At 49.1% G+C, this 27,500-nt stretch overlaps 2 protein-coding genes across 6 annotated transcripts in view; both read right to left on the minus strand.

Annotated features, from left to right (window-relative positions):
* Positions 1-6,475, minus strand: part of urm1 (ubiquitin related modifier 1) — a 14,370-nt gene extending 7,895 nt beyond the window's left edge. For 3 of the 4 annotated variants that reach the window (XM_027006994.3, XM_081702793.1, XM_035535199.2), the window contains exons 1-2: positions 6,317-6,475; positions 3,861-3,931 (exon numbers count right to left, since the gene is read on the minus strand). In XM_027006994.3, coding sequence (XP_026862795.1) covers positions 3,861-3,931; positions 6,317-6,381 — 136 coding nt within the window. In that variant the 5' untranslated portion in view covers positions 6,382-6,475. The remainder of the gene's footprint in view (positions 1-3,860; positions 3,932-6,316) is intronic. The other variant, XM_027006999.2, reaches the window with a different exon arrangement.
* Positions 6,476-8,750: 2,275 nt separating this feature from the next.
* The window catches only part of sh2d3ca (SH2 domain containing 3Ca), a 59,025-nt gene continuing 40,275 nt past the window's right edge, over positions 8,751-27,500 (minus strand). For both annotated transcript variants that reach the window (XM_035535842.2, XM_035535844.2), the window contains 9 exons: positions 25,910-26,038; positions 20,157-20,584; positions 18,080-18,204; positions 16,729-17,219; positions 16,242-16,357; positions 13,066-13,237; positions 12,485-12,596; positions 11,330-11,536; positions 8,751-11,123 (listed from right to left, as the gene is read on the minus strand). In XM_035535842.2, coding sequence (XP_035391735.2) covers positions 10,948-11,123; positions 11,330-11,536; positions 12,485-12,596; positions 13,066-13,237; positions 16,242-16,357; positions 16,729-17,219; positions 18,080-18,204; positions 20,157-20,584; positions 25,910-26,038 — 1,956 coding nt within the window. In that variant the 3' untranslated portion in view covers positions 8,751-10,947. The remainder of the gene's footprint in view (positions 11,124-11,329; positions 11,537-12,484; positions 12,597-13,065; positions 13,238-16,241; positions 16,358-16,728; positions 17,220-18,079; positions 18,205-20,156; positions 20,585-25,909; positions 26,039-27,500) is intronic.

A 27,500-nucleotide genomic window follows, 5' to 3' on the forward strand; every position in this document is an offset into this window, starting at 1 on the left:
ACACACAGGACACCCCCCCCAACACACACAGGACACACCCCCCACACACACACACAGGACACACCCCCCACACACACACACAGGACACACCCCCCACACACACAGGACACACCCCCCCACACACAGACACCCACGTTATGTCTATGCATATCTTGCACAGTCCTTGCATATTTCTGCATAATACTACAAAGTACGAGTTTCAATAATTAAACTGTTGTATAAACTGTTTTTTTAATATATTTAACAATTCAGAATCAATGAGGCAAGGAGGCATATAGCGCTATACTGGACCAGTGGAGCCCAACACGCAGGTGGTGTCCAACCCCGGACCCGAGACGAAACCGTGTTATTCACACACAGGCGTCTCCACCCGTCGGTGGGCAGTGCAGCGGTAGGCAGGTTGGAGAAGGGGGACGTCACCGGGGTCTCTGGAGGGCTCAGAAACCTCTGCAGCGAGGAGGGGGTGGGGGGTTCTGTGTTTAAGGAGACGAGATGACATATCAGCACGGCAACGGAGCATCCAACGCTCTGTGATACAGCGGTTTGTGTGATCAAGACGAGACGGGCGGCAAAAGCCTTGACAAATAATACGTGTAATATAGGCAGTGGTACAGGCTGTTGTAGCACACACACACACACACACACACACACACACACACACACAAGCCAGGTTCCTGCTAGTGATAGAGATTTTAGAATTGTCAGCATCAGAGTGTGATCATGTGATCATGTGTGTGCGCGTACGTGTGTGTGTGTGTGTGTGTGTCTGTGTTTGTTGCTTCAGCGTGGAAAGCAGGGGGTGAGCAGTAGAGACTGTTTCAGGTTAATTGGATGGCTGTCAGCCTCTGCAGAGGTGTAACGATCGCTGTACCTTGCAGGACGACTGGCCTGCACCCCAGCACCTATAAAGAAGAGTGATGCGTGCCTCAGCACAGCACGCGGGCCATGAATATCGACTCCCACCAAAAGCGGGATGCTAAAAACAGAAGCAATTGCTTCCGTCCTTATCGCTCCTTGGCTGGGGCAACTTTTAATAAAAATTAAATTAAAAACTAAAAGTGGGGAAGTGCCTTTATCCTTAAAAAAAAGAGAGGAAGGCAGAGGAGAGGAGGGCACCCACCATCTCCATCAGCCCTTGATCGGTCACAGAAAGGAGAGAGCGGTGGATGGGGAGGGGCCAGGACGGCAGGCCACGTCAGCACCCAGGTGCATGCTGGGATAGCCGCCGTGTAGGCGCCCGAAGGCTGGTAGCCTAGTTTAGCACAGCGCTAAGCTAACGCTCATTCTCTTGCCCGCACGATGCTCAACATCATCATTATTTGCTGCCCGGTGGGGGGGGAGGAGCTGACGCCATTTATCTTGGTAGTGATATGCGTTTTTGTGACAATGGCGTCTGCGTGTGTGTGACTGTGTGTGTCCAGCTCAGGGGGGGTTGTGGCTGAGGGCGGGGCTAGCTGGGCTCACGCCATCAATCACTCAGGGGAATCTGGAGCATATGACAGAATTTTTTTCTTTTCAGGGGGGTGGGGAGTGGTGGTGTGCTGAACCCCCAGTCAGTCTAAGCAATCATAGCCAGTCATCCATGACATAGTGAAATATCCCTCTGTGTGTCTCTCCCACACACACACACACCCACACCCACACCGGAGTTCCAAGGTCAATCCCTGACCCCAGGAAGGTCCCGCTGGCCACATTCCCTCCTGCGTTCCACTTTTGTGGACAGGTTGTCGAGGAGATCCAAGCACCATAGTGATGACCCCACTGTTGTTAGTGCCGTTGTTGTTTTATGGATGCTAGATGTTCCCGAACTCAGGCCAGAAAAGAGGCTATGCACAGACACACACATGCTATCACAGATACTCACAGACACACACACACACACACACACACACACACACACACACGAACATGCATGTACACAGAGGAGCCTAAATGTTATACACAATTTACATTACAAACTATGTATAAAGGAAGCATGTGCTCAAGACATACCAGTCTTGAGTAACAGCTAACAACCTTTCGTCTGTGATCGACTGCTTTTGGAACACAGAGGTTTATTGCAGTTTAAAACAGGCATCGCTCCACTCTCACTGAACACCAGGCGCGGAACCATCAATCCTTAAAATGTGAACCACCCTCAGTCGTCCTTACATAAATGTCCCCGAGGTGGTGTAACTTATGAAACTGAACTGGATGAGCCTTCAGCATCAAACACTCCAGGACACCTGGTCTTTTCCCTTCTCTTTCATTAATGATGAGCCAGTGTACTGAATTACAATCAGCAAAACAGCCCTGATCTGGAGACCATCTCCGCTACACCCACCCAACTACTCTCAGCTCCAGCCATGGCCCTGATCTGGAGACCATCTCCGCTACACCCACCCAATTACTCTCAGCTCCAGCCATGGCCCTGATCTGGAGACCATCTCCGCTACACCCACCCAACTACTCTCAGCTCCAGCCATGGCCCTGATCTGGAGACCATCTCCGCTACACCCACCCAACTACTCTCAGCTCCAGCCATGGCCCTGATCTGGAGACCATCTCCGCTACACCCACCCAACTACTCTCAGCTCCAACCATGGCCCTGACCTGGAGACCATCTCCCCTACACCCAAGTACTCTCAGCTCCAACCATGGCCCTGATCTGGAGACCATCTCCGCTACACGCAATACTCTCAGCTCCAACAATGGCCCTGATCTGGAGACCATCTCCGCTCCACCCAACTACTCTGAGCTTTATGGACCTTACTGCCCTCATCCCAACACCCCTTTCACCTCAGAGTTCCTGCAGGCTTCCTGGAGGAATTCAACAAGGGAGGGGGAGGAAGGCGCTAGTCCTACACCCCCCCCCAAACACACACACACACACACACACACACACACACACACACACACACACACACTCAAAAAGAACGTGTGCTTTGTCACAGTGTACCCTCCTTCTTTGATAGGCCTCCTAAGTGCCCCCACCCCAACCAATCCATACCTTTCCAGTGACCCCAGCACTGGGCATAAAAGACCCATCAGCAGTATCACTGGCTGCATTTACAAGTGAAAGAGACCCAATAATGGAGCAGTTAGAGAGAGAATGGTTGAGTCCAAGGAGGCGCACAGATGTTGGTGGTGGAGGGGAGGAGGAGGAGGTGGACAGAGAGGGTTTGGCTCTATTGTTGCTGAGAGAAGGGGGTGAGAGAGAGAGCGAGAGAGAGAGAGAGAGAGAGAGAGAGAGAGAGAGAGAAAAATGTGAAAGTAATTATTTTTCAGGCACATGTCTGGTGAGGGCAAAACCAATGCTAGGCCAGCACAAAGGAAATTACCTTCAGCTCCAAACACCACACCCCACTGCCCTCAGCTCCAAACACCACACCCCACTGCCCTCAGCTCCAAACACCACACCCCACTGCCCTCAGCTCCAACACTCCGACCGTGATCTGGAGACCTTCTCTGGGCTGAGCATGGGACCTCATAAGCCAGAGTTTAAAGGGGGGGCGGGTGTTGAGGGAAGGTGTACAGCACATGATGAATTCGACTTGGTAGAATGTAGAGAAGAAAAAGGATGCTGTGGTTTACTGTACTGGCATTACAGGCCTGGACCTCAGGGTGAGACGGGGTCAAGATGTATGGAATTAACTAATCAATACTGGGAATAGTAGGAATTTATTTTCTGAAGGAAAAGGAGTAAAGTCACTTCTGAAGCTATGAAGAGATATTTCTTATAATTTTTTGCTGTCGCATTAATGATCACGTACCTAAATATTAGTTTATATTCCACCAAAATTGCAAAAGCTGTCTGAGAGTGAGGAAATGTAACAAAAGCCCTGACAACAAAGTTTTGAGACGATTCTGACTGTACTTACAGGGTTCTGATTGGCTGGGCAGTGTCACATGGTGGTCCTTGACTCCATCAAACAGGAGTTCAGCTCCTCCTCTGAAAACAAGACCAACAGCATAAGAGGCCTTACATGAGAATGTAGAAACGGTTCCTACGGTAGACCTGATCTAAACAAAGCAAAGGATTAACTTAACTTTTAAACATCAGCAACACACACAAATTTAGACCCATCTGTTATGCTACACACAAGATGCCAAACATTGCACACACTGCACAAGCTGATGATGAAATGATTTGCTACTAGCTATTAGCAAATAAGAAGGTTTGTAAAACACAGTGTTCTCCTAACAGCAGTGATGGCTTAAAGAACTCTGGTTGAAGGGAAAGCTCCATATGAATGCCTTTCAGGATTCCCTGCAGAGAGGTGTCATGGGATTCCATGGAAGAGGTGATCAGCCAGTAAAAGGAGGAGTTCCTATCTTTGCCCATTTCATTCAGTTACCAGAGGATTAGGCTCTCACCATTGTGTGGCAACAGGAAGACACATCTGCTCCAAAAACATCCCACCAACGCTCAGCCTAAAGCTGCAGGCCTGCAGGACTCAGTTCCGCCCTGCTCTACCCCACCTCAAGCAGCCGATCAATACCTAAAGGAAGACACGGTTGCTGGATCCAGACGGCCGGCGACGGAGCTTCCCAAGCAGCGCCTGTTTACCGTTTAGCCTGAGCCACTCGACCCGCTGGGATGGCCAGAACAGAAAACGCAAAGAACGAGTCGCGCCCTGGCCAGCCACGTCGGTCACGAAAGACACACGAACATCTCCAAGGTCCCAGTTAGGAACGGCAGGAGCAAAAGCCAGTGGTGATGGGGACCACAAGAATCGGTCCAAGTTACGGCGTCACTGTGACTGCGCGCAAGGGAGAGAGAACACCAAGAACCTTTCACATCCATATAAGCGCATGGGATTGCTTTTGTTCTATACAGTTTAATACACAAAATCGAAAAAAAACCCTGCAAAAGGCGGATAAAAAAAAAAAAAGACAGGCAGCGTCCCCCTGAAAGCGAGATGGCGTGCATGTCAGTCAAACGCAGCCATGGCGAGTGAAACGGAGAGAGCGAGAGCTCGTGAGGCAGGTGCAGGCCTGATAAAGGGCGCTCACATCTCCGGGAGAATGTCCCAGTTGTGCCCCAGAAGCTCAGGCTTGGCTGGCGGCCCGTGTTCAGGCAGGCCAGCGAGACACTGCCACATTAAGCCTGCACGCCTGGGTCAGCAGAGCCACTCTCTTCTCTCTACACAGAGCATGACCCACGACTCTGGGACTTGAAAGATGTGAGCCCTTTTATTTGGTGCCAAACGTTAGGTTTTTACTGCACTCTTGGCTTCAATATATGCTTTGTTCAGAGAGCAACAGGCAACGGATAGGGTTCTGGCCTTTGTACACACTAAACGATGGAGAAAAATAAAGTCAAACGGAGGGGTGACTGCGTTAGCGAGGACAAGCTCTGATTTAAGAGTCCAGGTCTGGCATCACTTTTTGCCTTGAAATGTTTAATAGACTGCCAGGGAAATTAAAATGTGGTTGTATACACATAAATGAGGTGATTTTTAAAGGGAAAAAAAATGACAATAATGTGTACTATGTCTTTCAAAAATTACTTGATTCTTATTAGTTCATATAAAATGATTTAGTAAAACTTGCCACATTAAATCATAATTTGGGTTAGTATGTTTCAGCCACTCCTTTGTGAAAAAGGCTACATTTCTTATTTTAAAAACCTATATTTTAAGGCAGATATCTGTTCACTTTAGAATTTTAGATAAATTTAATTATTAATCACACCTCAATAAAACTCTGGCAGAAAACTATAAGGTGGGGGGGGGGGGGCTCATCTAACATAAATAAATTAAAATATGCGCCAATAAACTAGCATAAAACTGCATTTAGAAGCATCTTAGTGTCTGATCAAAAGACCACAGAGTGCCAGATTCATAGAGGAGGCATAGTCATCATACACGCGACACAACAACTGTGACGCATCCAAAGGAAGAGACACCTCTCTGTTGGGGAAGCTTCTGGGTCTGTTGGGGAAGCTTCGGGGTCTGTTGGGGAAGCTTCTGGGTCTGTTGGGGAAGGTTCGGAGTCTTGCACGTCCGTCTCCTGCAACCCGACTTGCTTTTGCACGCGTGAAGTTAATGTGACAGCAGGAGCACGCGCGAGGGCTCGCGAGCCTTACGTACCTACCCCGGGCGGTGACCCGAACACCCGAAGACCCGAAGACCCGAAGACCCGAACACCCGAACCCAAGACTGAAGCGCGCTTCAGAGCGCCAGCATGTCTAATTTGCTTACTCGCTTCACGGTCGCGCCACGGATACGTATAGCAAGTGTTAATGTATGTCTGGCAGCGTTGACTAAAATGTGCTATACACAATTAAATAACTGTAAGCAAATGGCAACGATGTACCGATTCAGATACAAACCCGAACTCCAGATGTATCGCGATGGGCACCGCCATGATGCTGCCTTGCGAACAGGAAGTAATCATACTACGTCACAGGAAGTAAGGGCTTCTTGAGCAAATCCTATTGCAGTTTCCTTCTAGTGGGTTGGCCAGATGAAGTCTCCTCAGATTTGTACCGCTTTAATGTGCAAGATATATTACTGCCCTGTTTAATACTTGTGGCAAAAATAAGCATGTAATTATGTTGTCTTAAATTTATCAACAGAAAGGATAAACCCACAGCCAAATGAACGAATGTTAAATACAATTCATAATATATGTTACTATTTAATTCGATTTAATTTAATTGATAGCAGAACTACAGTCAGTGATTTTGTGGACAGTGCATTTAAGCCTAAGCCTAAGGAATTTACATGAATTATTTAGTTTAAATTATTTTTAAAACTTTTAAATAATTTAGACCTTTTCATTATATCCTTGCAGAGTATGTTGGTTCCCCATATGACTAAACTTCCTCTTTCCTCCAAACTGCTTCAGTTTCCATCATATTGCTGACGGGTCTGTCCCGTTCGGGGTGGCAGATTGAATTGCAAATCTCGTGCCTTCTGTTGCCGTCCGAAGCCGCTGGCCCTTTGCAGGCGGCCATTCATGTGGTAATGTGTAGTCTGAGCGGGGCTGGGAGGGCCTGGGGGTGGGTGGGGGTGTGGTGGGGGGTGTGGTGGGATATGGTGGGGGGTTAATTGGGGAGGGATCGGCTGCAAGAGTCACATAGCGGCCAATCCTGGACTGACATCCACGAGAAGTTCTGGTTTATGCTTCTAATTTGAATTTGTGTGTGGGTGTGATGCCATATACATGTAACTGTATTTGATAATACAGAGTTGAATAATGAAAGTGCAAAGCTATATATTTGTGGTCAAAAACAGCTAAATGAATGGGAATCAGTAGGACATATTAGCCTGCAACAAAGAACTGGAACAGGGAGGGATGTTCCCTTCCCTTCTTTCTATAGTGTGTCCATGATCACTGTCCCATTTATTTACATTTATGGCATTTAGCTGACACATTTATCCAAAGCACCTTGCAATTATACAACTTGAACAACTGAGGGTTAAGGGCCTTGCTCAGGGGCCCAATAGGGGCCCATTACAATTCAAGTTCCTTAAACTGAGCTACGACTGTCCCCCAGCAGTTAACCATCACCCCCATGCATTTGACCCCCACGTCCCCGGACATGTCCACGCTGTCTGCACACTCAGATCTGCCTGTGCGTGCTGCAGGACCTGCAGCTCCACTGTGTCTTTGCCAGTCCTGACAGGGGCATCGTGGTGTCAACAGTGTCAGGAGGGCCTGTCTCTGACTGGCACGGAGCTGGCTGGATGCACAGCTGTGAGGAGGGTGACACACACACAACCGCACACACACACGCACACCCCGAGATTGCATCATAGCTCCACTCCCAGCTCCTCTCTGTGGAGTCATTATAGCATGACACACTTACTTTAGAAAGCCAGGGTACATGTGCTTTTGTGAACACACACACACACACACACACACACACACATACACACACACACACACACACACACACACACACACACACACACACACACACACACTCATACATATGTACAAGCAGGGACACGCACTCACACACAGACACACGCAAACAAACACACACATGAACACACACACATACATACAGAAATTTGACAATGGAAGTGTCTGAGTCTTCTTACATTTTCGAGACACATCACTTGTGTGCGCATTTACACACATTTCACAGACAAAAGGAAGATTTATGAGTTCAGTTCAAGTTCAGTGTCTTTTGGTCAGATATGACGTATGTCCCAGGACTTTTCAAACCCAATAACACCAGGCCAACAAAAGGGGTTACTGCGGTCATTCACAGCCTCCTAGGTTAATTTAACGTGCTATTAAACTCTTGGTTGACTTTATATTATGAAGTATTTAACTAGTATCAAGAGAAAAAAAGAGATGACATTATACATTTATGCAAGTTCTCGTCACAGTTGCTGTTGCAGCTGACTAAGTCGCTCATCACCGCTTCTATTAGATGCTATCACCACCTTCTGGTCAGAAGTTGCAACTACAGCAATGAGGAAGTAGTTGAGATGTGAATATCCCATGTATATAAAGAATTTGAGTTTAAACCATTTATTGTAAAATCTAATACATTACTCTAAAATTGAATTGCAGTTTGGTTTATCTCTAAAATGTAATTACTGAATGTACAAATATATTTAAATGTAGCATTTGCATTTTCTTTATCATCTAATTGAAGGCTAGTTTTAATAAATTAACCGAAATGAATTAAATAGATCTTGTTTGTGGCACGGACAGTGTTAAAACTGAGCAGGTCTGAAAGTGGGTGAAGGATGAAACTGAAAAACGTCAAACCAGTGCAAAAGAAAACACGAACCACCCCTCAACACAAGCCTACTGTATTTTATTTCCTGGAAAAAAGGTTGAAAAACGTAAGATATGTACAGTACATAAAAAAGGAGATGTAAACACAATAACCTAAACGAATTTTCCATCAGAGTCCTTCCACTATTTTATCATGAAATAAGCACTCATTAATCAATTTGTACAACAAAGAGTCCAAACGTACATTAGTCCTATACAAGTAGGCATTACAAAACAAGACAAAAACCAAAACATAAACAAACAAACAAAAACAAAAAGTCTCATGCCTTTTTGCTTGCTAAACAGAGCCATCTGCTGGCTTGGAGTGGAATTGCATATGTAGCGCCTCCATTCCTCAATACTCCATTCCTCAATAGGTCTCCACCGCGCTAATTGCTTTTAACGTGTGCCTTTATAAAAATACCTGATATAGTACCTCCAGAATCAGTCTTCCTGGTAATAATCTTTTATAGGCTGCATCTAAATAGAAGTAACCTGCATCTTATAATGACTGGCTTCCATATGAAATAAACAGTTTTGTTCCTTTTGGGATGAATAATGAAACAAAATTACATTAAGCTTGTTGAAAGAGGTATATCATTTTGAGTTGTGTCATTCAGTATCAGTCTGCTCAAACGTGCTTTACAAACTTGGCATTGGTTCCTGAATAAAGGTTCCTGCTGACTCTGGGAATAGTCCTGGGTTTACAACCGAATGAATAATAATGATAAGAAGGTAAAATAATAAGAGCAGACTTCTCATCCTCCCCAAAGCGCAGTTCTCTGCCCCAGCATGCACACTGTTATTACAAACACCCCCCTAATGTTGGATGGTGTGACTTATTTATAACAACTTAAAATTAAATAGGCTCAGTAGGTTAGTATTTGGAAATCAAATGTTTAAAATATCCTATGGAGGAAGCAGTACTATATCCAGAAGTTTGACATTGTGATATAAATGTCTACATTTATGAATGTTAACTTATGACACCTAATCACTGGAATTCCTAAACTCTATGGTGTAAGTCACTATCTGCCATCAGAGTCTCTCTCTCTCTCTCAGAAAACAAAACATTTTATTACATTTATTCAGGTCAAAAGAAAGCATGAAATGACCAAACACGCATTACCCATGAACTCCTGAGAGTTCTTCAGACTTCACTCTCAGTATGGCCATTACAGAGCTAGAGCGAGGTGTAGCGAGGTGTAGCTCTTTTTTGGACCTCTGTTTCAGGTAGAATCCATACAAGCACTATAGGCTCACTGCTGCCAACACTGGTAGGGTTAGGGTTAATTGTTAACCCCAACCCTAACACGGTAGCCAAGAGCCACCACACAAGAACTGCACCAGGAACCAGGGTGAGGACTGTACACATCTCTGTATCTATACATAACCTGTCCTGAAAGTCCACGTTATAGTGTCCAGGTATGTTCCTGTGGTGTGCTACACCTCAGCGATTTTGTCACAGGTTACTTATTGCCCCTTGAACAAATTAATGCAAAAATGAAAAAAAAATGTTCATAATGATAAAACAGATAAAAAAAATTAAATCTTCTTTTTTTGTCTAGCAAGGTTTGGGATATTGGGATTTGGAAACCTGCGCTCAGTCAATGGGTGTGTGTGCGAGTGGGGGGTGGGTGTCAGGTGGATGTGCAAGTGTGGGGCAGGTGCGCGAGTGTGGGGTGGGTGAACAAGTGGGGAAGGTGCATGAGTGTGATGGGTGTTAGATTGTGAGGTGGGGTGTGGGGTTGGTGAGCAAGTTGGGGGGTGGGTGTGCATGTGTGCAGTGGGCGCGCGAGTGTAGGGTGGGCGCGCGAATGGCATCTCCGTGAGCGTTCCCGTGCTGAAACACAACGGTGTGACGACCAGGCAGCCTGCAGGACCTTTGAGCTGCAGCCCGCAAAAGCGCCTGTCTGGGCTCCCCGACTTCCCTGTAGCGTCAGGCAGAGGTTTCGAAACACCATTCCTGCTGTGAGCCTCAGCTCTGTACTGTTCTGGCACATAAGGCACGTTCATGCCTGTAGAAAGGTCCCTATCCGTTGTGCCTTTTTTACTGGGGGTGGGCGGGGGTGGATTCAAGTGAGCTGCTCCCTGACTCTCCACTCCCCTCTGTGGCTTCATAATGGTTTTGCCCAAGTGTGGGAGCAATAGTATGCTGATGGATTGCCCAAATGCAGACGCAGCACGTGGAAGGGTTATGTGGTCGGGTTCGTGGTGGCGCTACAGCTCACTGTGGCGTATGGGGGGTTCGAGCTTGTGGGACAGCGCAGTGAGAACTTTGTCGAACTTCTCATAGCGCTCGCTCTGGCTCCCCTCAGAACCTCGGCTGCCCCAAAGCAGCCTCATCTGGAACTCAGTGCAGAAGATCTCCAACACTTCCTGCCTCGCTTGGAAATCTGCACTCACACACACACACACACACACACACACACACACACACAATAGCACAGAAATGGAGAATAAAATAAACTTTTTATACATTTATACACTGAATACTTTTTATAAGGGAGAACTGTCATGGTGTAATATCTTTGCAGTTTACTTAAAGGTATTTTGGTGCGTTTGTATATTTAAATAAAGGATTAAAAAACACGTGTCGTACCCTGCAGCTTGCCCTCAGCGTTGGTGCGGTACAGGCCGCCATGGTGTGCAATGCTGCGTGCTGCCTCTAGGTGGCTCATGACCACGTCCACGCCACACTCAGAGTTCTCCCATGCCTCGAGCCCCTCCCCCACAGCCAAGCCCCTCTCCAGCAGAGACAGCACTGGCACTATGTGAGGGAAACAGGTGCTGGACAGGACACAGCTCTCTGGGAGAACAACACCCACATATAAAAGGTATTAATACACACATGAAGTATTATAGTCTCGTTGTTACATTGGGCTGTGCTCAGCTGTTGAGTGCTGGAGTTTTTTCATGTGGGCTGTGCTCAGCTGTGCATTATTGTAGTTACATCTGTGGGCTGTGCTCAGCTGTGCATTATTGCAATTATGCTTGTGGGCTGTGCTCAGGTGTGCATTATTGTAGGAATGCCTGTGAGCTGTGCATTACAGTAGTAACATGTGTGGTTGTGCTCAGATGTGCATTATTGTAGTTACACCTGTGGCTGTGTTGAGCTGTGCATTCTTGTAGTAAGCTCTGTGGCTGTGCTCAGCTGGGCATTATTGTAGTTTTGCATGTGGGCTGTGCTCAGCTGTGCATTATTGTAGTTACACCTGTATATTGTGCTCAGCTGTGCAGTACTGTTGTTATGCCTGAGGGCTGTGCTCAGTTGTGCATTACTGTAGTTATCCCTATGGCTGTGCTCAGCTGTGCATTATTGTAGTTTTGCATGTGGGCTGTGCATTATTATAGTTACACCCGTATATTGTGCTCAGCTATGCTTTATTGTAGTTACACATGTGGCTGTGTTCAGCTGTGCATTATTGTAGATAAATGTGTGGCTGTGTTCAGCTGTGCATTATTGTAGTAATGTCTGTGGCTGTGCTCAGCTGTGCATTATTGTAGTAATGTCTGTGCTCAGCTGTACATTATTGTAGTTCTGTCTGTGGCTGTGCTCAGCTGTGTATTATTGTAGTTATGTCTGTGGCTGTGCTCAGCTGGGCATTACTGCAGTAATGCCTGTGCTCGGCTGTACATTATTGTAGTTCTGTCTGTGGCTGTGCTCAGCTGTGTATTATTGTAGTTGTGCCTGAGGGCTGTGCTCAGCTGGGCATTACTGCAGTAATGCCTGTGCTCGGCTGTGCCAGTGCCTCACCTTTGCCATCATTCATGGCCTTAATGAAGGGTTTGAGTTTCTTCTCGTACAGCACAGCTCCCTCCGTGTGTCTCTGTCGCAGAGCCATCCATGTCTGCTCCAGTCGGGAGATCTGGCAAACACAGCACACACGTTAGCTGCAGCCGCCACAGCGCACGACGGCATCTAACCAAGGGCTGCACCACCAGACTTTTCCATTGTGTTGCACATGTTCAAATTCATGAATGGCAACTTATGTCAACCCATTGCTGAAATTCCTAGACATGATAATGGTTCTCAGTCTCTCTCTCTCTCTCTCTCTCTCTCTCTCTCTCTCTCCTGCTTCTTTCTCAGTTCAATTCATTTCAAGGTAGCTTTATGGGGATGAATACACCAGGTACAATTATTCCAAAGCAAATAATTTGGAACTGAACAATAGTTAACAAAAAGTTAACAAAAACGAAATATTTATAAATAAATAAATAAGAAAGAACTGCGAAACTGTGCGCTCAGCATGGACCAGATACAGGAGTTCCGCTGTCCCCTGGCAAATCAAATTTTGGCAAATCATGTGAATTTTTCTCTCTCCCTCGCTCCCCTACCTGTGGGAGCTCCAGGGTTCTCATGATAGCAGCGAAGCTGAACATATTTCCCATGGTGCTCTTCAGCTCGGCGGCCAGCTGGATGGTCTTGTGCAGCAGCGCCGCCCGCTCCTCCGTGCTGCCCGTGCAGCCCAGCAGATCCACAGCCATCATAATGGACATGGTGTAAAACCTGGTGTGGAGCAGGTGGAGCAGGTGGAGCAGGTGGAGAGGGACAGTCAGAAAAAAGTAGCAGAGAGCACCACTGAAGTGTGTGTGTGTGTGTCTGCGTGCGTGTGTGAGTGTGTGTGCGTGTCTGCATGCGTATGTGAGGGTTTGTGTGTTTGTCTGCGTGTGTGTATGTGCGCGTGTCTGCGCGCGCATGTCTGTGTGTGTGTGTCTGCGTGTATGTGTGAGTGTGTGTGCGTGTCTGCATGCGTACGTGAGGGTTTGTGTGTTTGTCTGCGTGTGTGTATGTGCGCGTGTCTGCGTGCGTGTGTGTGTGTGCGCGTGCGTGTGTGTGAGTGTGTGTGCGCATGTCTGCATGCGTACGTGAGGGTTTGTGTGTTTGTCTGTGTGTGTGTGTGCGTGCGTGCGTACGTGTGTGTGTGTGTGTATGTGCGCGTACGTGTGTGTGTGCGCGTGTCTGCATACGTATGTGAGGGTTTGTGTGTTTCTCTGCGTACGTGTGTGTATGTGCGCGTGTCTGCGTGTGTGTGCGCGTACTTGTGTGTGCGCGCGCGTGTCTGCATGTGTGTGCGTGCGCGCGTGTCTGTGTATGCGTGTGTGTGCGTGCGTACGTGTGTGTGCGTGTCTGCGTGCGTGTGTGCGCGCGTGCGTGTGTGTGTGAGTGTGTGTGCGTGTCTGCATGCGTATGTGAGGGTTTGTGTGTTTGTCTGCGTGTGTGTATGTGCGCGTGTCTGCGTGTGTGCGCGCGCATGTCTGTGTGTGTGTGTGTGTGTGGGTGCGTGTCTGCATGCGTACGTGAGGGTTTGTGTGCGTGTCTGCGTGTGTGTGTGTGCGTGCGTGCGTGTATGTGCGCGTGTCTGCGTGTGTGTGCGCGTACGTGTGTGTGTGCGTGTCTGTGTGTGTGTGCGTGCGTGAATGTGCGTGTGTCTGCGTGTGTGTGCGTGTACGTGTGTGTGTGCGCGTGTGTCTGTGTATGCGTGTCTGTGTGTGTGCGTACGTGTGTGTGTGTACGTGCGTGTGTGCGTGCGTGTGTGCGCCTGTGTGCGTGCGTACGTGTGTGTGTGCGTGTGTGCGCGTGTCTGCGTGTGTGCGCGTGTCTGCGTGTGTGTGTGTGTGTCTGCGTGTGTGTGTGTGCGTGTCTGCGTGTGCGTGTGTGTGTGCGTGTCTGCGTGTGTGTGCGTGCGTACGTGCGCGTGTGTGTGTGTGCGTGTCTGTGTGTGTGTGCGTGCGTACGTGTGTGTGTGTGTGCGTACGTGTGTGTGTGTGCGCGTGTCTGCGTGTGTGTGTGTGCGTGCGTACGTGTGTGTGCGTGCGTGCGTACGTGTGTGTGTGTGTGCGCGCGCGCGTGTCTGCGTGTGCGTACGTGTGTGTGTGTGCGCGTGTCTGCGTGTGTGTGTGTGTGCGTGTCTGCGTGTGTGTGCGTACGTGTCTGCGTGTGTGTGCGCGCGTACGTGTCTGCGTGTGTGCGCGCGTACGTGTGTGTGTGTGTGTGTGCGTGCGTACGTGTGCGTGCGCGCATGTCTGCGTGTGTGCGCGCGTACGTGTGTGTGTGCGCGCGCGTCTGCGTGCGCGCGTGTCTGCGCGTACGTGTGTGTGCGTGTCTGCGTGTGTGTGCGCGTACGTGTGTGTGCGTGTCTGCGTGTGTGTGCGTGTCTGCGTGCGTATGTGTGCGTGTCTGTGTGTGCGTGTCTGCGTGTGCGTGCGTGTCTGCGTGCGTGTGTGTGCGTGTCTGCGTGCGTGTCTGCGTGTGTGCGCGCGTGTCTGCGCGCGTGTGTGTCTGTGTCTGTGTGCGTGTGTGCGTGCATACGTGTGTGTGCGCGCGTGTCTGCGTGTCTGCGTGTGTGTGCGTGCGTGCGTGTGTGTGTGTGCGTGCGTGTGTGCGTGTCTGTGTGTGTGTGTTTGCGCGCGTCTGCGTGTGCGTACGTGTGTGTGTGCGTGCGTGTATGTGCGCGTACGTGTGTGTGTGTGCGTGTCTGTGTGTGTGTGCGCGTCTGCGTGTGTGTGTCTGTGTGTGTGCGCGCACGCGTGTCTGCGTGTGCGTACGTGTGTGTGTGTGCGTGTCTGTGTGTGTGTGCGCGCGTGTCTGCATGTCTGTGTGTGTGTGCGTGTCTGCGTGTCTGCAGGGAAGGAGCTGATGTAAGTTTGGTCTGAATAAATGTGAAGCTCTCTCTTAATGGAGCCTCTCTCACTGGAGGACGTTAGCAGGTGTGCGACGAAACAGGACAGTGACACAGATGGCCATCAGGTCAGTTCACAGTGCCGCTTCTAGAATATTCTCACTGGCACAAAAGCCACGAAGGAGACTGCTGAAAGGACAGGACGTGTGTATGTGTATGTGTGTGTGAGTGTACGCATGTGTGTGTGGAGAGTACCGATGATTAAGACAGGTCTGTGTATGAGTGTGTGTGTGTGTGTGTGTGTGTGTGACTGTCAGGCAGGGGTGGATATATTTGTGTGAATGTGTTTGTATGGGGAAAACAGATTCACCTTGTTCTCTGGCAGAACCAGGTAGGTTAAACCAGGGAGTTACCACACATAACAGATTGGGGAGTTTATACATCAGAGTGGATTTGAGAGTGTGTGAGATATGTAACAGATAATGGGAGTGTGTGAGTGAGAGTGAGCGTGTGAGTTCTGAAGCCCGGAGTAATCCAAAGGAGACATACGATGACATTTCATGGCTTTGTGTCTGTATTCACTTTCACTAAGCAAGTGTTTAAGTGTAAAAGTGCTTTTGTGTATATTTGAAGAAGTGTACAAGTGTAAAAGTGCTTTTATGTATATTTGAAGAAGTGTACAAGTGTATACGTTGTCCTGTGTATGCGAGTATGAACACTGGTAACCAATGGATGGGTGTGTGGATAAATTTTATAGATATAATGCTATATTAAAAAATTGAGTATGGTTTCATGTGTGTCTGAATGTGTCTTGAGGGACCGTGTGTGTTCCTGTGTGCTTACACGCGTTATATGTGTGTGTGTGTGTGTGATTATGTGTGTGTGTGTCACCTCTCGAGTAGATCCAGTCTCAGCTGATGCCCGTGAGGTAAAGTCAGCAACTCTAGCCCGGAGCCCACTCCCATCATCCTCTGCATCTCCTTGGTAACACCCAGTATCCTAGCAACCTGCAGATGTCCACATGGTTACCAGAAGTATATACTCTCCCTCTCTCGGATTTATTCACATTCATTAAAGACATTGAATTAGTCTTAATTCAGGTCTCATCAAACAATGGCAGTGCTAAGCAGTGAATTGGAGAGGATGGAAAGGTTTTGATTCTGCCTGAGCTCCAGCAGACCTGAGAGTGGAGCTTCAGGGGCGTGTTCGCTGAATCCAGCCTCTACCAACATCTACCAAGCTCTGAGCAGCAGGTCAGGTGATAGACCTTGAAGCCTGTCTGCTGTGATCTAGTTCCACGTAATATAGTCCCACTGTATACGTATCATCTTAGTAAACAGTTTCTGACACCGAACTCCAGCGCCCACACTCGGCCTACCATGCAGTCCACCTTGGTGATGTGCATGGCCGCTGCTTTGGGGTCCACATCTGCCAGCAGCTCCTTAACCTTCTTCAGTACTCCCATCTCCAGGGGCTTGTTTTCTGCAGGCAGCAGGGGCGACTGGTAGCTGCCGGGCTTAAATCCAGAGCTGGTCTCCACCAGGGGCAGGGCGAAGCCGTCTCCCCCGTCCGGGGGCGAGGACCCTGGGGCACGGCACTCTTCCACCCTCAGTCTCTCCACGTAGCTTTTAGAAGGCGGGGTCGGGGGCCGGCCGGGCCGGAGTTCGCAGTAACCACCTCCTGCCTCCGAGCCAACCGAGGGGTAGCCGTGGGCGGAGGCGGACTGAGCGCTGGGGGGCGTGTCCGAGCAGGGGAGGTTGTTATTGGAAGGGAAAGGGGAGAGGTGAGGCTCGCTGGAGCGGCGCATCACCGGGGAGGGCGGGATCACAGCTAGGACCCGCCCACCGGAGCCGTGTCTGTGCCGGGAAACTAGAGACGGGGCAGAGAGGTGAGAGAGATAGAGTGAGAGAGGGACAGAGAAAAACGAGGCAGGGAGGGAGCGAGTAAGGGCATGTGGGAAACATGGAAGGCTGAAGGGAGAAGGTGAACCATTCGTTAAGCAGTTGTTACATTTGTTAAGAACATCAGTTTTAATTAATATTAATATATATTAATATCAATATCAATATTATTAATATTAACGTTAATATTAATATCAAAATGCCTTGTATTTTTTTCTGTCTAATGAGATGTGCAATGTCTGTAAACGAGAGATAAATAAAGACCCAGTTCTGTGTGTGTGTGTGTGTGTGCGCGTGTGTGCGTGCGTATGTGTGTGTGTGTATGTGCGTGTATGTGTGTGTGTGCGCGTGTGTGTGTGTATGTGTGTGTGCGCGTGTGTGTGTATGTGTGTGTGTGTGTGCGTGCGTATGTGCGTGTATGTGTGTGTGTGTGTGCGTGCGTATGTGCGTGTATGTGTGTGTGTGTGAGTGTGTGCGTGTATGTGTGTGTGTGCGTGTATATGTGTGTGTGTGTGTGTGTGTGCGTGTGCGTGTATATGTGTGTGTGTGTGTGTGCGTGTGTGTGTATATGTGTGTGTGTGTGTGTGTGTGTGCGTGTGTGTGTATATGTGTGTGTGTGTGTGTATATGTGTGTGTGTGCGTGTATATATGTGTGTGCGCGCGTGTGTGTGTGTGTGTGTGTGTATATGTGTGTGTGTGTATGTATATGTGTGTGTGTGTGTGTGTGTGTGTGTGTATATATGTGTGTGTGTGTGTATGTATATGTGTGTGTGTGTGTGTGTGTGTGTGTGTATATATGTGTGTGTGTGTGTATATGTGTGTCCTCACCAGAGCTGTAGGCAGGTGAGAGGGTGGTCTCTCCTACGGGGGACAGGGGGCAGCGGAACTCCTGTATCTGGTCCATGCTGAGCGCGCAGTTTCGCATAACATCCTTATGGTGAACTGTGGACGGACTGTGAAAACACCCCCCCCACACACACACACACACACACACACACACACGGCTTTTTAAACACAGCACAATCCACATTTCCTCTCTCCAGACAGCACCAGTCTCCACAATCTCCCAGACGAGAGCTTTCGGTTTACAGTCCGTGCCCATTCACACAAGGCAAAGCTACAACTAGCACAAATACTTCCATGGCGCTGTGGATGGCTCAAAAAACATTCAGAACTATATGCGTCTCATTAGATGTTTGACATGCTCAGTGGTATTTCAGAATCAGGGCATGCTGGGACATGAAGTGCAAACAACCACCTTGGAGAAAAAGTGTCAAATCTGACGAACAAGTGAGAATGAGGGGTGTATAAGAGGCCCTTTGGGGTGAAATACATGAAACACTTGTTTACATGCACACTACTTCACATACACATACACACAAATATAAAACACGTAGAGTTTGACTATGCTTGTATGTATGCGTGGCCGTGTGTGTGTGTAAAACAATTTTCAGTGCTCCCGGAAGTCATTTAATTATGCATGTGCTTGTGAACAAGACACAAGGTGAAACGTCAAGACCGGGCCAAGAAATATCTGAAGGTTTTATGGACCGATGAGACGAGCGTGACTCTTGACGGACCAGATGGATGGGCCTGTGGCTGGATCAGTATCGGGCACAGAGCTCCATTTCGACTCAGACGTCAGCAAGGTGGAGGTGGCCTACTGCTATGGGCTGGTATTATTAAAGATGAGCTAGTTGGACCTTTTCAGGTTGAAGATGGACTCAAAATCAGTCCCCAAACCTACTGCCAGTTTTTTGAAAACACTTTCTTCAAGCAGTGGGACAGGAAAAAGTCTGCATCTTTCAAGAAGACCATGGTTTTTATGCAGGACAATGTTTCATCGCATGCATCGAAGTACTCCACTGCGTGGCTAGCCAGTAAAGGCCTTAAAGATGAAAGAATAATGAAACGGCCCCCTTCCTCACCAAGTTGAGAACTTGTGGGAGATTTACCGTGAAGGACAACAGTATACATCTCTCTGAACAGTGTCTGTTCAGGAGGCTGTGGTTGCTGCTGCACAAAAAGTTGATCGTCAACAAATTAAGAAATTGACAGACTCCATGAATAGAAGACTTATGATTGTTATTACAGATAATACAGAAAATGTTATTTTCATCTGTTAAAGTGAGAATAATAAATAAGTGAAATGGGGAAAATTTCCATTTTTCATTTAGTTGCATAATAATAATGCACACAGATATTCTTCTAAGAAAGCCAAAACCCCATTTGGGTACATCTGTTGTGAAAAGCGTTATATGAATACATTTAGAATTTTGGATTGGCCAAAAGCACTGTACTTCTTCATTTAGAAAATGAATCCTCAAAAATACAACCTGCCTAATTGTCTGCACAGTGTGGCATGTCAACACACGTTTCAGTGATTTCACCCTAAATGGCTTCTCACACACACATTCATATTCTATCTTCTCTCTCTCACACACAATCACACACACACACACACACACACACACACACACACACACGCGCACGCACGCACACACTCTAAAAGTAGGGTCTCAGCAATGATTGTTTTCCTTCAATAACGACACCCGATGTATCATTAGATTCTATTCCCATGATACCTCTAAGAATTCCTGGATTTCCTCCCTTTCTGTCCTACATTCTCATAATACAGAAGTCTGATATTCCCCCGCTTGTGGGAAGATAGTTTGGGGGGGGGGGTCAACCCTTTCTAAGTACATGGAAACATTTGTTCATGTGACTGTCCATTTAGGTTACTTTCCATGGTATTCGATCATATCCAACGCGTTGGATAGAAATTACCAATGAAAAATGCTGTAATATTCTAGCTACAGTACAATTAAAAGGTTTATCACCTCAGACTACATCATCATCATCATCATCATCATCAACCTTCATCGTAATCTTCCTCACGGCTCACCTGTGTGGAATGATCTTCTCTGTTGTCAGCCCGTCCGTCATGGTGACACTGCGCCTCTTGATGTGCGCCCCCCGCTGGGTGGAGGGTGAGTGTGCAGAGCCTGAGTGCCCGCTGGCCAGGGCGAAGGTGGCCTCCAGGTAGCGGAGGGGCAGCGTGCGGTTCACAGGGCACAGCAGCTGCGCTCCGGTACGTGGGCAGACGGGCCGGCCCGTGCCCGCGTGGTGCCGCACCAGCGCGGGCAGCGAGTCGAACGTCTCGTTCTCCAGGTGGTAGCGCGGCCGGGCCGGCGCGCCCTTCACCGGCACCTCACTCACGCGGCAGTGCAGCACTTCCTGCTGCCAGCGACACGTGATCACGTAGTCACCCGCCGATGCCAGGGAGTCCCGCACCAGGAAGTCGCCGCTACACAAGACCAGCGTCTCCGACACCTGCACATGTGTGCAGACACACACACACACACACACAATACAATTTATAAAGGCAGAAGGTTTGGAAAAACTCCTATATGAGCATGAATCTGTAAACTAATTGATTGTAATCATATAAATAGCGAAGCAACAGTTGTGCATTACACATTTAGCTATAGAATTGTATACCTTTATTAAAATTTCCATTAATACTATATTTATTTTGTTATGTCCCAGTTCCAAAAGTGATTCCTCATATCAAATGACTTTTCTTGCTAAATAAAGGTAATGATATGGTGCTCCGGAAACCCAGCCAGAGAGAGAGAGAGAGACACACACACACACACACACACACACACACACACCTGCTCCACTCCCAGTCACCTGTACCTAGTTTATTGTGTGCCTTATGTAAAGCCCACAGGTGTTCTCCTGCAGAGCTGCTGTAGGCTCGTCTACCTGCTCTTTCTGTCACTGCACCACGAGTCTCACTGCCAACGTCTTCATATTACTGCGGTTTTTTTTTGCTTGCTGCTGTGCTTTTGTTTCGAACTGAAAGGACAATAAAGACTCTCCTCCCTCGCGCTGGCGTCTCACGCCCTCCCCGCTGCCATCACAGGTGAAAAATACACGTCTCAAAACCCGACGTGCACGTCATCTCCAGGCAGACCTGCTTCAGAGCGCTGTCAGTAACGCTTAACAAAAGCTGCCCTAAACTCCAGCTACCAGTAGATGGCGCCATGACTGCAGTGCAACACAGCACGGGTGGCCCATGAGGCCCATCGCCATGGCGACTGGTTAAAGTTTTAACGGGAAGGAGGATGTGGAGTTCCCAGCGAGCTCCAGCCAGAGCAGGACTGCATTACGCTGAAGCACAGATGGCTGAAGTCACACGACAGACAGCGTAGGCAGCTGTCGGAGCGCGCGACGCTAACGACGACACGCGCGCGCACACACACACACACACACACACACACACACAGTCTCAAACACACATGCCACAATATATTCACCCACACACATTGCATTACTATACTTGTCAGTATTGATGTGTTAGTGTAGCCAAATCTCTCTAGTTGCAGGCCCAGCACTAACACACAAGTGTGCGTGTACCACAGTTACTGGATATAACACTGGGTTTAGTACTGCAGCAGTACTGTAACCATCTCACAAATAAACACTGAACTCTATATATCCATGTCCATATATGCACATACATACACACACACACACACACACCTCTCATAGGATGGAACCATGGTACCAACTTTGACTCCACAAGCGTGCGTGCGCACACACACCTACTTCTCGTGGGATATGACCATGGTACCAGCCATGAATCCGCATGTACACACACACACACCTCTCGTGGGATGTGACCATGGTACCAGCCGTGACTCCACTCGCACACAGACACGCACAGGCGTGCACACACACACACACACTTCTCGTGGGATGTGACCATGGTACCAGCCGTGACTCCACACACACACACACACACACACACACACACACACACACACACACCTCTCGTGGGATGTGAAAATGGTACCAGCCGTGACTCCACACACACACACTCACACCTCTCGTGGGATGTGACCATGGTACCAGCCGTGACTCCACACACACACACACACACACACACACACACACACACACACACACACACACCTTTCGTGGGATGTGACCATGGTACCAGCTGTGATTCCACACACACACCTCGTGGGATGTGACCATGGTACCAGCTGTGACTCCACACACACACACACACACACACACACACACACACACACACCTCTCGTGGGATGTGACCATGGTACCAGCCGTGACTCCACACACACACACACACACTCACACACACACACACACACACACACTCACCTCTCGTGGGATGTGACCTTGGTACCAGCCGTGACTCCACACACACACACTCACACCTCTCGTGGGATGTGACCATGGTACCAGCCGTGACTCCACACACACACACACACCTCGTGGGATGTGACCATGGTACCAGCCGTGACTCCACACACACACACACCTCTCGTGGGATGTGACCATGGTACCAGCCGTGACTCCACACACACACACCTCTCGTGGGATGTGACCATGGTACCAGCCGTGACTCCACACACACACACCTCTCGTGGGATGTGACCATGGTACCAGCCGTGATTCCCCACACACACCTCGTGGGATGTGACCATGGTACCAGCTGTGACTCCACACACACACCTCTCGTGGGATGTGACCATGGTACCAGCCGTGACTCCACACACACACCTCTCGTGGGATGTGACCATGGTACCAGCCGTGATTCCACACACACACCTCGTGGGATGTGACCATGGTACCAGCCGTGATTCCCCACACACACCTCGTGGGATGTGACCATGGTACCAGCTGTGACTCCACACACACACCTCGTGGGATGTGACCATGGTACCAGCTGTGACTCCAAACACACACACACACTCACCTCTCGTGGGATGTGACCATGGTACCAGCCGTGACTCCACACACACACACACACACTCACCTCTCGTGGGATGTGACCATGGTACCAGCCGTGACTCCCCACACACACACACACACACACACACACACACACACCTCTCGTGGGATGTGACCATGGTACCAGCCGTGACTCCACACACACACACACACACACACACACACACACACACACACCTCTCGTGGGATGTGACCATGGTACCAGCCGTGACTCCACACACACACACACACACCTCTCGTGGGATGTGACCATGGTACCAGCCGTGACTCCACACACACACACACACACACACACACACACACACACACACACACACACACACACCTCTCGTGGGATGTGACTATGGTACCAGCCGTGACTCCACACACACACACACACTCACCTCTCGTGGGATGTGACCATGGTACCAGCCGTGACTCCACACACACACACACACACTCACCTCTCGTGGGATGTGACCATGGTACCAGCCGTGACTCCACACACACACACACACACACACACACACACACACACACACACACACCTCTCGTGGGATGTGACCATGGTACCAGCCGTGACTCCACACACACACCTCTCGTGGGATGTGACCATGGTACCAGCCGTGACTCCACACACACACACACACACACCTCTCGTGGGATGTGACCATGGTACCAGCCGTGACTCCACACACACACACACACCTCTCGTGGGATGTGACCATGGTACCAGCCGTGACTCCACACACACACACACACACACACACACACACACTCGTGGGATGTGACCATGGTACCAGCCGTGACTCCACACACACACACACACACACACACACACACACACACACACACACACACACACACACACACACACACACACACCTCTCGTGGGATGTGACCATGGTACCAGCCGTGACTCCACACACACACACACACACACACCTCTCGTGGGATGTGACTATGGTACCAGCCGTGACTCCACACACACACACACACTCACCTCTCGTGGGATGTGACCATGGTACCAGCCGTGACTCCACACACACACACACACACACTCACCTCTCGTGGGATGTGACCATGGTACCAGCCGTGACTCCACACACACACACACACACACACACACACACACACACACCTCTCGTGGGATGTGACCATGGTACCAGCCGTGACTCCACACACACACCTCTCGTGGGATGTGACCATGGTACCAGCCATGACTCCCCACACACACACACACACACACACACACACACACACACACCTCTCGTGGGATGTGACCATGGTACCAGCCGTGACTCCACACACACACACACACACACACCTCTCGTGGGATGTGACCATGGTACCAGCCGTGACTCCACACACACACACACACACACACACACACACCTCTCGTGGGATGTGACCACGGTACCAGCCGTGACTCCACACACACACACACACACTCACCTCTCGTGGGATGTGACCATGGTACCAGCCGTGACTCCACACACACACACACACACACACACACACACTCACCTCTCGTGGGATGTGACCATGGTACCAGCCGTGACTCCACACACACACCTCTCGTGGGATGTGACCATGGTACCAGCCATGACTCCCCACACACACACACACACACACACACACACCTCTCGTGGGATGTGACCATGGTACCAGCCGTGACTCCACACACACACACACACACACCTCTCGTGGGATGTGACCATGGTACCAGCCGTGACTCCACACACACACACACACACACACACACTCACCTCTCGTGGGATGTGACCATGGTACCAGCCGTGACTCCACACACACACCTCTCGTGGGATGTGACCATGGTACCAGCCATGACTCCCCACACACACACACACACACACACACACACACACACACACACCTCTCGTGGGATGTGACCATGGTACCAGCCGTGACTCCACACACACACACACACACACCTCTCGTGGGATGTGACCATGGTACCAGCCGTGACTCCACACACACACACACACACACACACACACACCTCTCGTGGGATGTGACCACGGTACCAGCCGTGACTCCACACACACACACACACACTCACCTCTCGTGGGATGTGACCATGGTACCAGCCGTGACTCCACACACACACACACACACACACACACACTCACCTCTCGTGGGATGTGACCATGGTACCAGCCGTGACTCCACACACACACACACACACACCTCTCGTGGGATGTGACCATGGTACCAGCCGTGACTCCACACACACACACACACACACCTCTCGTGGGATGTGACCATGGTACCAGCCGTGACTCCACACACACACACACACACACACACACTCACCTCTCGTGGGATGTGACCATGGTACCAGCCGTGACTCCACACACACACCTCTCGTGGGATGTGACCATGGTACCAGCCATGACTCCCCACACACACACACACACACACACACACACACACACACACACCTCTCGTGGGATGTGACCATGGTACCAGCCGTGACTCCACACACACACACACACACACCTCTCGTGGGATGTGACCATGGTACCAGCCGTGACTCCACACACACACACACACACACACACACACACCTCTCGTGGGATGTGACCACGGTACCAGCCGTGACTCCACACACACACACACACACTCACCTCTCGTGGGATGTGACCATGGTACCAGCCGTGACTCCACACACACACACACACACACACACACACTCACCTCTCGTGGGATGTGACCATGGTACCAGCCGTGACTCCACACACACACACACACACACCTCTCGTGGGATGTGACCATGGTACCAGCCGTGACTCCACACACACACACACACACACACACACACACACACACCTCTCGTGGGATGTGACCATGGTACCAGCCGTGACTCCTCATGTCGCTGCTGCTGAGTTTCAGCTCCTCCTCCAGCTCCTTCCGCAGCTTCTCTGGGGGAGATTCCAGCAGGTACTTCTCCTTGGAGAACTGGACACACACACACACACACACACACACAGAAATATGTACTGAGTTACTCTGATACACATAACTTATTCTTATAATACACTGCATACTAAAGCTTAGCAATGCATCCATATTGCATCACTAAATGAGCAGCAGTGTTGTGTTGACCAGAACTTAATACATTAAATGTATCAGAGGATGAAGTGAAGAGGTTCGAATGAGTCACACACCCATCACAGCGTGGGCATGTCTCCCCTACTTCCACTCCAAACACAGAACAGGCGTAAATAACCGCTGCTTTTTAACACAGCGCCAGCCGTTCTATAGACATCAGCCATCAGGCACACGCGCACAGCTAAGTCTCTATCTCTGCCCCTGCCCTCCGGACACACAGGAGTATATGTAGCAGAAGGAAGCTCCGATTCGGTTATTTAAAACTTCCGTGCGGTTTGCGGATGTCGCAGGGAATGATCCCGGAAGAGAAGCATCCAGAGACAATGGACACCGTGTGTCAGGATGTAGCAGTGTGCGTTGTGCCGGTCATGCTGTCAGAGCCTGAGGTCGCGACCTTTGCATGAGACAGACAAAGGGGTCAGAGGGAGACACAGGCCACGTTGTACTAAAGGCAGTAAAACTGATACAGTGCAGATTACTAAAATGCATCACAGCACACAGAAGTGTGTGTGTGTTTCCACGCGTGCGTGCACGTGTATGTATATATACATATACATGCATACATACATGTAGCTCAGTGGTTAAGGTATTCTACTTGTAATCAGAAGGTTGCCAGTTCAAGCCCCACCGCTGAAAAGTTGCCACTGTTGGGCCCCTGAGCAAGGCCCTTAACCCTCAGTTGCTCAAAGCTGTACTCAGCCATGATTGTAAGTTGCTTTGGATAAAGGTGTCGGATAAATGTGTGGGTGTTGAGACTTTGCAAAATGTGCTGAAGGTGTTTGGGGCTAAATCAGTGTATCTGGAAATCGTTTCATTGTAACGGGAAGGCAGAACATGTATGCTGCACACTCATGAAAATAAGGTGTAGAACGCTCTGGCATTTGTTTCATCGTAATTGAGCGATGTCCTTGTGGTAAAAAACTCCTGAGGAGTTGTGGAAATTTGAAAAAAAACAAAAAAACAACCAGGCTAAATTGTGTATAATATAAATTTTAATTAAATTAACACGAACATTTGAGTGTAAACCATCTGAACACAGTTCTCTAGTACTGGGAATATATTTGACATTTTCATTCAATAAGGGATTGTGTTATAGTGGTGGGACTTCACCTTATATTGAAGAGCATGTTGTATACATGTTAGTTATCTTGCCTTCCTGTCCAAATTAAACGATTTCCGGGTGCAGTGAAAATTGTTTTACGCACACGGCCACATGCATACATACAAGCATAGTTAAACTCAGTGATTACACAGCAGCCAATGAATGTCCAAGTGCGTGTATATAGAAGTATAAGTTATCACATGCAAA

Source organism: Electrophorus electricus, chromosome 19 (assembly GCF_041902795.1).
Source record: "Electrophorus electricus isolate QZ-2024a chromosome 19, ASM4190279v1, whole genome shotgun sequence".
Classification (NCBI taxonomy): Eukaryota; Metazoa; Chordata; class Actinopteri; order Gymnotiformes; family Gymnotidae; genus Electrophorus; species Electrophorus electricus.